We start from the raw sequence: 13,461 nt of genomic DNA on the forward strand, positions 1-13,461 counted from the left end.
GGTGATTGTGAAGAGATCATCACCTGTTACCCACTGAACAAATGAGTCTCCAACAGTCAGTGTTCATGTGATCGGCATCCGAGCTGGATGAATGCTCTGATACTGATACTCTGATGATTTTTTATTGTTCTGTATGAATCAGAAACTTGCTGCAGAATCAAACTCAGAGTCTGACAGAGTCGGAGAGTCAGACTACAGTGAGAGATTCAGATTAGAGAGTCAGAGTCGGAGAAGAATCAGACTTGTCGGAGTTTGTTTATAGATTCGAATTATATACAGAGCATTAGAGTCAGAGAATCAAACTAGCGTTGAAGAATCAAATTAGTCAAAGATTCAAAGTCGAACGATTGGACTAGAGTTGAAGAATTGGATTGATATCAGAGATTTATTTTAGAGAGTCAAATTAGAGAATAAAACTAGAGGCAGAGAATCAGTCAAAACAACTTGGAGTCAAAGAATCAACTAGAGTCGAAGAAACAGACCAGAGTCAAAGAATCAAACGAGTGTCAGTGATTCAGATTACAGAATCATAATCAAACTTGAGATTCAAACTACAGACAGAGAATAAGATATAGCGAAGAGTCCTAGTCAGAGGTCAGAGTCAGAAATATCACTAGAGATTCAGACAAGTATTGGAGACTCAGATTAGAGAATCAGTTAATTAAATTACAGAATCAAACTGAGGAATCAGAATCAGAAAATCCAAATAGAGTCAAACAATGAAACTAGACCCATAGAATAAAACCAGTGTCAGAGATTCAACCTAGAGTTAGAAAATCCAAATAGAGAATCAAACCAGAATCAAAGAATCAATCTAATAATACTGATGTTAGAGAATCAGATTAAAGAATCAAACTAGATCCAGAGAATGAAACTAGAATCAGAGAATCATAATCAGGGTTTTTATCAGACTAGAGCTTGTCTAGATTAGTCTTCAGTCACATCACAGGTGTGAATCCTTCAGCTCTACTGAACACAGAAAACAACACAGCAGCATTGAGACGGAGACGAGTGCAGATCTGGACTGAATGTATCCTGTTACATGTGTGTTTTTACCTCTTGTAGTCTAATTATCATTTCTAATAATATTCCTCAGAGGTCTAAGAGAGATACTAGAGAGAAAAAAAATAAAAATGACCACAGATAAAAATCCAATTAAATGAGCGTATGGCTTGGAGAAGACGTGCAGCAGTGAAGTCAGATGGTATTACAGTGTGTGTGTGTGTGTGTGTGTGTGTGTGTGAGGAGACGGCCAGCATTTCTCTCTCTCTGTGGTTTGTTGGGTTCATTTTGAAAGTGTGTCCTGCAGGCAGATATTGATGACCTGTTTTTAAGATGTGCTGACGCAGCAGTGATACTACAGCGTCTCCTCATGTACTTCTCACTCACTCGCTCTCCGCTTCTCTTTATAGAAAGGGATTGAACTGACTTCAGGGCTGATCCGTATGATAACACATCTAGGTCACATTTCATCCCAACAATCTGAAAGAAAGAGAAAAAAAATACAACATTATTATTAAAGTGCAGCCTCTTTTAGAGACCATAAGGATTTTTTTTTTTTTTTTTTGCATTGTGACATTTAAACACATTTTCATCTCTTTATCTCTTTTCCTGCAGTTTTGCTTTTTACTTTTTTCCGTTTTTTCTTAAAGGTGATTCTCATTGGATTCTCTTTATTGTAATGTTTTTTTTTTGTTTTGTTTTTTTCCACTGCTTTTCTTATTTTATTTTATTTTTTTAGTATTTATTACAGTACAAAATACTGTTATGTTACAGCTGGCATGAATTCAAAACAAAAACAAATAAATCCATTATGCATAAATGCTTATAATTTAAATATTTTGTTATTCACATATCGTTTATATACATATTTCTGCATAACAATTAATGAAAAATAACCTTAAATGTGCTTAATTGTTTTAAAAAGTTTAAAAAGTGGAAAAAAATAAAAATAAAAACTTAATTGCCGAATTAGTTTTCTTGCTAAATAAATGCAAAAATATTAGATATTTTTGTTGTTGTTCACCTTTTTAATTATATTAATACAAATTTGCATTAAAAGGAAAATGTTTATATATATATATATATATATATATATATATATATATATATATATTTATTTATTTATTTATTATTTTTTTGTGTTACAATAATGCCAAAATGGTAAATATACTTAATTGTCATGATTAATGCCATGATGCAATAAATAAATAAGTCCTTAAATTAACTTGCTTGCAAAATATATTGTGTAATATGTCATTTTTGTTCACATTGCAGTAATGGGAATACATTTATGTATAAACCATATATATATTTTCCCACATTACAGTAGTGGAAGTAAGTTTTTTTTGTGTGTGTGTGTGTGTGTGTGTGTGTGCGCGCATTTTTGTGACAAATGAGGACATAGATTTGTATAATGACAAAGGTATGACAGGTATTACAAGGAGAAGGTGACTTTTCAGGACCCCATGTCCCCACTTTTCAAAACGCTTATAAATCACACAGAATGGAGTGTACTGAAAATCTGAAATAGCACAAAGTTTCCTGTAATGGGTAGGGTTATGTGTAGGGTTGGTGTAGGGTAATAGCACATACAGTTTGTACAGTATAAAAACCATTACGCCTATGGGATGTCCCCAATTTTCACAAAAACAAACGTGTGTGTGTGTGTGTGTGTATGTTCATTAAAATTTTTTTAAATGAAATGTCATAAGTGCCTTTAATAGACTAAAAATATTGTCTTGTGAAATATAACAATTTCTTTCTGTCTTATGTGGTGGCTCCCAGCACATGTTAGAGACACAGATTTACAGTTCACTGTTTTAATGCCATACTGTATATGACAGAGAAAGAAACACGGCTCCGTACTCCATCTTTATATGTTCTACCGTGTTTCATGTTTTTTTGTTTGTGGTGGTTGTCGGGTTTCGTATGGCGTATCTTTAGAGGATTGTGGGTAGAGCCTGTTCACTCACATCCGCCATCAATACTGTCATCAGAGAAAACCCCCTCGCTCGCTCTCGCTCACTCTCGCTCTCTCTCCCCGCTGGAGGCTGCTGTTATCCTGGTTCAGACTCAGTCTTAAAGTAAAGCTGCTGTGAGACGAGAGCAAAGGAAGGAGTAAAAGAGTATCAGGCACCCTGACGTCGCTTCTCGAGGTGTTTCCTGAGAAAACCTCCAAACATCAGAAAAGTCAGAAGCGGCGTCTAGGAGGAGAGGAGGAGACGTGAGGAGAGAAGTGTGGAGGAGACGGGAGGAGAACCCAGCTGTCCTGAACTCCAGAGAGAGAAATATCTGTAGAGGGTTTTTGCGGCTGAAATGATGATGTACTTTTGGGTGAGTATGAAGAGCGTGGCATGTGCTGCATGGCTGTGATACACGCACTGGTGTGCCGAGATGTTCACGTACACTGTGTTTGTGTTACTCGTGTTTGGTCAACTGAGAACTACCCGCTTCTCTTCCGCTCCGGACAGGGAGTTTATGATGAATGGTTTTGCTCAGAGGAGGCTCCTTTAGTGCTCAGGAGACTTTAATTTGTCAGGAGACATAAGCAGACCTTAACGAGTCGTTAAGACATGAGCTATAAAATAAATGTGGAGAGTGTCTTAAATCATTTGACGAGAAATTAGTTCATATTGAGATCTCGGACTTTTGGATCTGAGCAAAGTTTGAGACATTATTGAGATTTCTTTTGAAACTATACATGGAATGTGTGAAGCTCATTGGTGACTTGGAGAAACATTTGAGACCTTTTTCTTTTCTAAAGGTGATTTAGGAAAGTATTATTGCTCAGAGATTGCTCTTACATTGCTCAGGGAACTTAATATTTCTCTTGGTATCAGCATTGACCCATGTTTCTCCTCAAATCAAAGACGACTCCATTTGATCTCCATCTCATTGATGTTTTGGAGAAATATTTAGATCTCCTCTGCGATTATAGATTGCTCTTTCATAGCTCAGGGAGCTTCATGTGTTTCTCGGTTTCAGCATTATCACAGATGTTTCTCCTTCAATTAAAAGAAATAGAAATTAAGATCTCTTCTGAAAAGCCAAAGTAGACTTTTGAGACTTTTTCAGTCCCGCTGATGTCTTGGAGAAACATTTGAGGCTTCAGTAAGGTCTCAAATGTGATTTTTCTGTTTCTGTTCTGTTCTCAGGGAATTAAGTATGTTTCTCTGTGTCAGCATTATCTCAGATGTTTCTCCTAAAATCAGAAGAAATCAAAATTAAGATCTCTTCTGAAACTCTGGAGGAGACGGGTGTGATCTGTGAAGCAGGTGACCTCATTCAAGTCTCCTGTGTGGTTTTCTTTTCTGTAGATGATTTAGGGAAATATTCATCTCTTCTGAAACTCTAGAGTAGACGTATGTGAGAACAGGGCTCTTTCTCTCAGTAGAGAAATTGCAAAAACTCAGCAAACGTCTCTCTTCACTCTTAAAAATAAAGGTGCTTAAAAGGTTCTTCACAGCGATGCCATTCATTCAAAGGTTCTTTAAAGAACCATCTCTTTCTTACCTTTTTATAATCTGAAGAACCTTCTTTTGCCACAAAGAATCTTTTATGAAACAGAAAGGTTCTTTAGATGTTAAAGGTTCTTTATGCAACTGTTTAGACAAAAAGGTTCTTCTATGGCATCGTGAAGCACCTTTTTTTTTAAGATTGTTTGATCCCCTTTCATTCTCGTTGCTGTTTAGGAGAAACTACTGAAGAGATCTGGTGTGATTTCTCATTCATCCAAGAGTGTGTTTCTATGTAACACTGGTAAAAATAGCGAGTTCACCTCTGAGCTAAATAGAGCCGTCGTATTTCTCAGATGTGTTTCGTTCAGTCTCAGTGAGCTTCAGATGTGTTGATTTTGTTTGTCTTGCTGTAGTTTTTGTCCAATGGGCTGGGTTATGTGATCCCGGATGGTCAGAGATGTCCACTGATGATCCAGCGTCCACACCAGTGAGATGTCCAGGTTCAGCTCATGAGAGCTCTGAGATTGTGTGTGTGTGTTTGAACAATCAGCAGAATCGTCCCGTAAACCTTCTGCGCTATTTTATAGTGTGTGTAGCGTTCAGGCTCTGTCCTGGTTTTTATGTTCTGCGTGTTTAACAGGGTTTTTCTGTAAATCCTGCACACTGATTCTGACCCAGCAAGTCTGTCACACTCTTCACTGCAGTTCAGCTCTTTCATTTGGACTCAGAATTAGGGAGATTGTGTGTGTAGAAGAATTACAGTTTTTGTGGTTTATGCATTTAGCATTTTAGATACTATGCAACTTTAATAGTGGTGTTTAAGTCAAGTATCACTATTATTGCTCGCTGTTAATGTTTGTGATGTGATCAAACCTCTAGCACTAAGTCTTAAAGTCGTGTGTGTGTGTGTGTGTGTGTCATCTTGCAGTATTTGATTCCTCAGATCATGCCTTGTTGAGGTTTATTAAGTGATCAGATGCACCATTTTCACAGCACTTTTCACATTTCATGCGCCACTGACATTTTCCTCAGAAATGTTTCTGAAATGCATTGTCATCTCAAAATACAACACACTCGGTAATGATTTGATCATTTAGACTGCCAAATGATGGATTGATCATTATTTTAAAAACATTTGGCTTTCACACAAAGCTTTATTGATTTACAGTTATTGATTTTAATTGCATTGATGGAATGAAAACACAAACAACACAAATATTTGAATGTTGTTTCTTGATCCAAATAATCTTTTTCTTCCTCTTCGCAAGAGTTTAAAATCATCCAGGATGCACTTTATCTGTTATATCTGAATTATTCTGATCAATTCTAGTTAATACATTTTAACCCTCTGTTAGCAGCATCACTATTATTGCTCATGGCTAGTTTTAGAGATGCGATCAAACCTTTAAAGCTCTCCATAACAATTGTGTGTTGATTATAAATTCATTTCAATATTTGTTGTTTGTTTTTCTCTTCTAATTAATACACAAGTTGAATTTAAGTCGATAAAGTCAATCAACAAAGTTTTTGTAAGAAAACCAACTGTGTTTAACATCATTATTGATCCATCGGTCTAAATGTAGAGCTGAGGTTTTGAATGTTTTAATGATGTTTCAGAAACAAGATGTGTGATTCAGATAAAATATGAATGAAGTCTGGGTGCAGAAGAAGCTCTAATATAAGAGCATTTTGATTTGTGTCACATGTTTTGATCACTGAATCATTCCCAGACTTCCATTTGTGTCATTTCACAGTTTTCATCACTTTATTCTTCTAACACGTGGAAAAGTGTCCGGCTCCCGGCTGCTCAAGATTTTGAGTGATTGCAGTGAAAGGATCTCACTGAGCCTGTAGTGAGAGAGATGGAGGTGAAGGGTGTACAGGTGTGTGGTGTTACCTGTCTCTCCGGCTGTCCCTGGGGAGCCGGCAGCACTGCAGTGCAGTATGGGAATTGAGTGCATTCGCTCCTCATTAGAATATTTATTCAGGAAACAGATGTTCAGTTTGAGGGCGACACCTTGGGCTCTCTGTCCCCTGCTGTTCTCGCACACATACATGCGCACACACACGCGCGCGAGCGTATGCGGGCCGGCGGAGGCTCTGAGGGGCTCAAACCCTCCGCAGCAGCATTAATCTCTCTGAATGGAGCTCCATCTGCTGAAGAGAAAACACTCAGGTGATGGAGTCACGCGAGACATTACTGAGACAAAACACCAGATCAGATTCAACCCTGATGGGCTGCGTTTCATCAGAGAGAGAGAGAGAGAAAGAGGGATGCGTGGTGTTTGTGTCCTGGTCTGAATGTGATGAATAATTGACGAGAACAGAGGCTTTACTGAGGAACAACATATGATGGTAATAGAGGAGAAAGAGAGAGGCTGTTCGGATAAAAGAGAAGACGGAGTGTTAAAAATTCTATCTATCTATCTATCTATCTATCTATCTATCTATCTATCTATCTATCTATCTATCTATCTATCTATCTATCTATCTATCTATCTGTCTGTCTGTCTGTCTGTCTGTCTGTCTGTCTGTCTGTCTGTCTGTCTGTCTGTCTGTCTGTCTGTCTGTCTGTCTGTCTGTCTGTCTATCTATTGTTGTATCGTTCTATATATAGGATGGATGGATAGGCAAATTTAGATGAATGAATGTAGTCATTTTTGCGAATTTGTATCCTATCTATCTATCTATCTATCTATCTATCTATCTATCTATCTATCTATCTATCTATCTATCTATCTATCTATCTATCTATATGTCTATATGTCTTTCTGTCTTTCTGTCATTCTATCTAATCGTTCTGTCTGTCGTTCTATCTATCATTCTATCGTCATATCGTTCTATCTATTGTTCTATACATAGGATGGATGCATAGACAGATAAATTTAAATGAATGAATGGAATAATTTAATTTGTGTCATTAATGGTTCCCGTAAAACAACCTGTCTGTAGTTCAGTTGTGATATTGTGTCTAACACCAATGACAAATATTATTCACTATTATATGTAAATATTAGATGTGATGTCAAACAGCAGGTTTATCATCTATAACTGCTTATTTTCATGTCTCTCAATTACACTGCGTCGTGTTTGAGTGTGTGAATGAGATCTGACTGATACAGCGGGTCACTGAAGTTTCTGTAGCTGGTGTTACACAAGTAAGAGATTCCAGGTCAGTCAGAAGTGATTCCCAGAGGATGCGCCCTGTACACTCCTCATCTGTCCTGACCACAGCAGCGTGTCGTTAGAAATCCGCTAGATTCAGTACCGTTCAGGCACCGAGGTTAAACACCATTAATTGTCTGTGTTTTTAACATATGGCTTGTTGTTGGTAATTTTTCCCTTCAGGATGTGAGTGGAATGAGATTAGAGGATGATTGTGTTCTGACCACATCTCAGCTGCTGCACCTGCCTCATATTGATTAACCACTAACAGCCGTTTCTCACTGTGAGATTTTCATATACACGTCCACCGAGAGCGACGGCCGCTCAGGGGAAATCACATTGGAGTTGTGTGCAGAAATTCACCTCTCCGATCGCACCTGCCGTCATTAGATTCTCGTGCATACGGCAAACCGCAGCGGGCCGGACCGATCTATACACACCGAGAGAAAGAGAGAGAGAGAGAGAGAGTCTAATGTCTGCCAGCCGTCACATTGCTAAAGATATTAATCGCCGTCCGCCATCTTGGTGTAGGGCCATTAATGTTGAGTCCGGCCCAGTGCTCGGCTCTCCACAGGGACCGATAACATCGACCCGCATTTGATCCATCGGCACAGATTTATCATAATGTGTTACAGTGATTTCATCAAACACACGAGACAAAGAAGTGGCAGCCAAAATGTAACAGAAACCAGTGTCTGATATATAAAATTAACCCTCGAGAGTCCATTTTAAAAAAGTCATAGCTCAGATATTTTTGTGCTTTCGGTCCTGATCGTAACTACCAAAAAATATATTCATTTTCAGGATTTTAACCCTTTCGATGCCAAATTGTTTATGTAATGTCACTGTTGTTATCCTTCATAGGCCAAACTTGAGAAAATGGTCCAATCGGGTAGAAAAAATTTAATTAAATAAAAATAAATAAATAAAATTAAAATAAAAAAAAACCTTGCCAACAGAATGAAAGCCTGTTAAACAAGGAATGCATGATTTTATGGTTTCAGTTATGACGTTTTTGTCCTTAAGGTCTTGAAATTAGCTATTTTTGTACCTAGTGTAAAACAGATTCATATGAGGAAATGAGAATTAAATATTAAAATTATAAATGCACAGTTTTGACAAAATGTATGCTGTTTGCATTAAAAGAGTTCAGGACATACAAGGGTTAAACGATTATAAATACAAGTTATCCCAATTATCCAAGTTATCCCAATTATCCTTGTGTAGTATTTATATTTTACCAAACAATGTGGAAACTTGGCAGTGGCACATTAATGCAGAATTTAATCGTTTTGAGTGCTGTTTTTTATTTGCCTAATTAGCATAGACCAGATAAACAGATCATCATCTTAATGGGTTATGGCCATAACATAAACTAAAAGATATTGACTATTTAATGAAAGGACAAACTCCAGCCTCCTGTTTTGAATAAGAAATAGGAACTAAAAGCAGTTCAGTGGTTTAATATCCATAAGTCCGGAGTTTCATCTCGACTAATGTGGCTTTAACTAGTTTCTGAGACTTTACTGCGGTCAGCATTTTCAGTGCTGCTTGTTGCCTGTTGGATTTGAGATTTCATTGGTTTACATGTTTGATAAGGATGCAGATGTGATATGGATACAATACAACCATCACAATTCCTGTTTCCAGTTTCGCTCTGTCAAAATCACAGTCAATGTATGTTTTTGTGTTTCCATGCAAGAGAGTATCTTAAGTAACCGTTAAAAATGTTTGTTCTCTGATGGTCATTTCATAAGTCAGTGCAGAAGTTTGAAACTGTTTAAATGAATTAGAGTTTCCTGAAGAAATTACTGAGGTTTATAGAAATATGTTGACTTTAATTGTGATTTACCCACTTTTTTTCAGACTATGTTTGTCTGATTTGTAAACAGATCTGACAATCAATCAATCAATCAATCAATCAATCAATCAATCAATCAATCAATCAACATTTTTATTTATTTTATACTTTTTTGTATAAATTAAGTATTTAGATGTTATTTCAGTATTATTTTATACTATTGTAGTATTTATTAATACTTTTTTAATAATTATTACACATTTAATATTCTGAGCTTTTATTTAGGCTATGTATTTTCTTTATATCTGTAAATATTTTTATAGTTATACCTTTTTAGTAAAAACAACATCTTTTCTCGTAATAACGAGAAGGTATGTCGTTAACACGAAAATTTTCTCATTAAAATGACATTTTCCCGTAGTAACAAGATATCGTTTCTCGTTAAAATTGCATCTTTTCCCATAATAACGAGATGTCGTTAAAACAACAGTTATCTCTTTAAAATGATAGTTTTCTCGTTAAAACTTTTTTTTTTCTCGTAATAACAACGTCATAAAAACAGTGACAAACAATGACATTTAATGGCATAACATCTTGTCATTACGACATAATTAAGTGGAAAAAAAACAATGTCTGTGGCTATATATACTACTGTTTAAAAGTTTGTGTTTAGTACATTTTTTTATGTTTTTTTTTTTTTTTAAATTAGTCTCTTCTGCTCACCAAGGCTACATTTATTTGATCAAAAAAGGAAATTCTTTTAAATATAATTACATTTTCAAATAACTGTTTTCTATTTGTTTATATTGTAAAATGCATGTTATTACTGCTATGCAGAACTGAATTATCACATGTGGACTTCATCTGTGTGATGTCAGAATGTTGCAGATGTTCAGTGTGAGCTGTTTTTGTAGTTTGTAGTTTCAATAAGTGCTTACTTTTGGACTAAATATGAAGTTTTGAGTAGTGATCGACCAATATTGATTTGTTTTATAACCGATACCAGTACCAATTATTTGCATGTTTATATGCCCGATAACCGATATGCAGAAACAATATTTATTTACTGTTATAAAGTAAATAAATGACTGAGTGAAGCAAGTCCATACTTCACTTTGTCTTTTTCTCCTTTCAGTCATCTTTAAAAAAAAAAAATGTTTTGAGAATTAGCAGTCTTTCATGTTAAATTTAATCTTCATATTACAACAATAAAAAACATTTTATTTATAAAAAGCATCAGCAGCAACACTAATATTAACAATAAGCAAAGTAAATGTAGAATGTCTAATGTTTTCAAATGGAGAAAATAAAGGACTGGGGTTATTTTAAACTACAGTTTTAGGTTTATAAGCTGTTTAATAGGCTAAAGAGTGAAAAATAATTCACTGGATAATGTTAATTCACTGAATAATATTCTCTGGAATATTGGAATATAACAAACAAAACATTGTATTTTATTGCATTTCTCAACTGGCATGTTATATCAGAATTATTAATAATGTTTTTGTCGTTCTAGAATCTAGATTATGAAATGCCTGCTGACAGCGCGGTTTATGCATTTACACGGAACTATAGCCTACTCAAATTGTGATCGCTCATGGAGATAATAAATAATGAATTTCCATAGAGTTGTATTTATTTAGATTCACTGCAAAAAGTGCTTTTCTTACTTAGATTTTTTTGTCTTGTTTCCAGCCAAAATAACTAAAAATTCTGAAATCAAGGAGGATTTTCTTGACAACAATTATTTTCTTGTTTTCAGAAGAAAAAAAACAAGTTAAATTTAAGTGAGTTTTTGCTTAGAACAAGCTAAATAATCTGCCAGTGGGTTAAGCAAAATAATCTTATTTCAAACAGATTATTTTTTTAGATATTTTGGCTGGAAACAAGACAAAAAATCTAAGTAAGAAAAGCATTTTTTGCGTGTTATTAGCGAAATAATGGTTATATAGCAAATGTTAATATAATTTAGGGTGTTTTAAACAAGTGAATCTTCTTAAAAATTACATGCGGTGGCCGTGCTAGAGCAACCAGCTGAGTGCACAGCAATATGAAAGCGGCTTCACGAGCCTAATGATGAGCATATAGACAACAGAGAGATAATTAAATTCAGCGCTTTTATTTCCAACATGCGCTCTTTCATGGCTGCATATTATTTAATTCAGGTGAAGTCTTTATTGGAGACAAGCTGCATAAACTAGGCCTACATATCAGGCATTTATGTAATACATCTAATTTGTGCATTTATGGCTGTAATGTTAAATAAAGTTTACTAACTACAGCAAATCAAGTACTGTGCACTTGATTTGCTGTAGTCAAGTCTTCCCTCAGACACGCTGCAATGGCGATTCTGCGCGCAATTCTCAAAACTCCCACAAGATGGCGCCGTTTATCGGTGAATCTGATATTACAAAACCGATATCCGATTATGGTAAAATGCTTAAATATCGGGATAAATATCGGTACATCGATATATCGGTCGATCTCTAGCTTTGAGTTACAGTATATTTTCATAGCACATCAAAGTCTTTTATCTCAAGAGTAGAAAGAGAATATCAATGATTATTTTCCTCTTTTAAACTCGGTGAGTGAGGAGGCTCTGCTGTGAGATGTATGATGTCATATCAGCTTCAGTGTTTTCCTTCAAAAGTGTTTCACCATTAAGGGTCGTAAAGCTGTTTAATTTGCTTTATACGGTGCGGCCGGGGGCCAGTAAAGCCCTGCGGTGCTGCACTGACTGAGTGTGCGCGTGCGGAAGGGCTGTAAAATGTGAGCACAGAGTGACATTAGTGTTATGGGGTATTGACCAATTTTTGGAGAGTTTATGGTGCTAATCAAGGGCCGCGTCCGAGCCGGAGATGAATGTGTGTGTTGTGGCAGAGAGCAGCAGGTCACGGAGGGAGTGTGTGGTGTTTTTTACGCTGGGACTTGAACGGATGTTATGTGGAGTGGGTCTGTATGAAGACTGTCTGCGTATATTTAGTGCTTTAATAAACAGCGTGTCGCGTCCCTGAAGAGCTTCTCAAACTACAAGCTGCTGATATTTAAAAATCTTCACACTTTCCTACACGGAGTCCTCTAATTAGAGCGCAGTGCACCTCGGATACTAATGAAGAGAGTGTTACAGGTGATCCTTCAGTGAAGTCGTTAGATTGTGAGACGAGTGTTTAGTGAAGAGAACGTGAGATTTACAGACCACAGAGTGAAATCCCACAGACTCGTTTTTGGCAGTTTTCTCATCAGTTGATGGTCAAATTCAAGAGTGACGCTAACAGTTTAGCAGTTTTGGTAAACTAGGGTTTCACAGCCCATTCAGAGTCACTGCTTTGACTCAGTGTGATTTGTTTAATAAATAATTTTGTTTTAGTTCTAGTTAGCATTAAATAGAGATACTGTATGATAGAGACAGACAGACAGACAGACATAAATACAGATAGATAGATAGATAGATAGATAGATAGATACAGTAGATAGAAACACAAAAACATCTGATTGAGTGTGTGTGTGTGTGTTTCCTCTAAATCACTTTGCCATTTGCACTCATATCTTCAGCTGTCCTGAGTGTTCCTGTCGGCAGTGTCTCTCCAGCACAATATGGCTCGTTTTAAACCAGTCACTTGGTCTTTCCTTGTTGCACATTAAATTTTAATGTTTTGTACCCATAAGGAGGAAACAACATCTAAAAATAGTGCCTGACATTAGCGTTTGATGTTAAAGCGTGAGATGATGGCATGTCCTGTATGTGTGTGGATATACAGATTTACCACTATCTGTAGCTCTATCTATCTATCTATCTGTCTGTCTGTCTGTCTGTCTGTCTGTCTGTCTGTCTGTCTGTCTGTCTGTCTGTCTGTCTGTCTATCTATCTATCTATCTATCTATCTATCTATCGTTCATGTATTTGATTAAATATAAAATATGTAACTGTCGTAATACAGATGTTTTTGTGTAGTATCTGTAGCGCAGTACTGTATGTGTTTGTGTGTGTTACTGAGTAAATCTGCAGTTGTTTTCTTTTGCTTCTCTTGTACTTCG

The 13,461-nt window shown here is 36.2% G+C and overlaps 1 protein-coding gene across 17 annotated transcripts in view; it reads left to right on the top strand.

Moving 5' to 3' along the window:
* The window catches only part of rbfox3b (RNA binding fox-1 homolog 3b), a 307,431-nt gene that overhangs the window by 191,899 nt on the left and 102,071 nt on the right, over positions 1 to 13,461 (top strand). Inside the window, exon 1 of one of the 17 annotated variants that reach the window (XM_058769589.1) lies at positions 3,262 to 3,336. The exons of the other annotated variants lie outside the window; for them this stretch is intronic. Within the exon in view, the coding sequence (XP_058625572.1) occupies positions 3,319 to 3,336 (18 nt within the window). The 5' untranslated portion in view covers positions 3,262 to 3,318. Of the gene's footprint in view, positions 1 to 3,261; positions 3,337 to 13,461 lie in introns of those variants that run through there. 17 annotated transcript variants of the gene reach the window in all.

The sequence above is a fragment of the Onychostoma macrolepis genome, chromosome 03 (assembly GCF_012432095.1).
Source record: "Onychostoma macrolepis isolate SWU-2019 chromosome 03, ASM1243209v1, whole genome shotgun sequence".
NCBI lineage: Eukaryota > Metazoa > Chordata > Actinopteri > Cypriniformes > Cyprinidae > Onychostoma > Onychostoma macrolepis.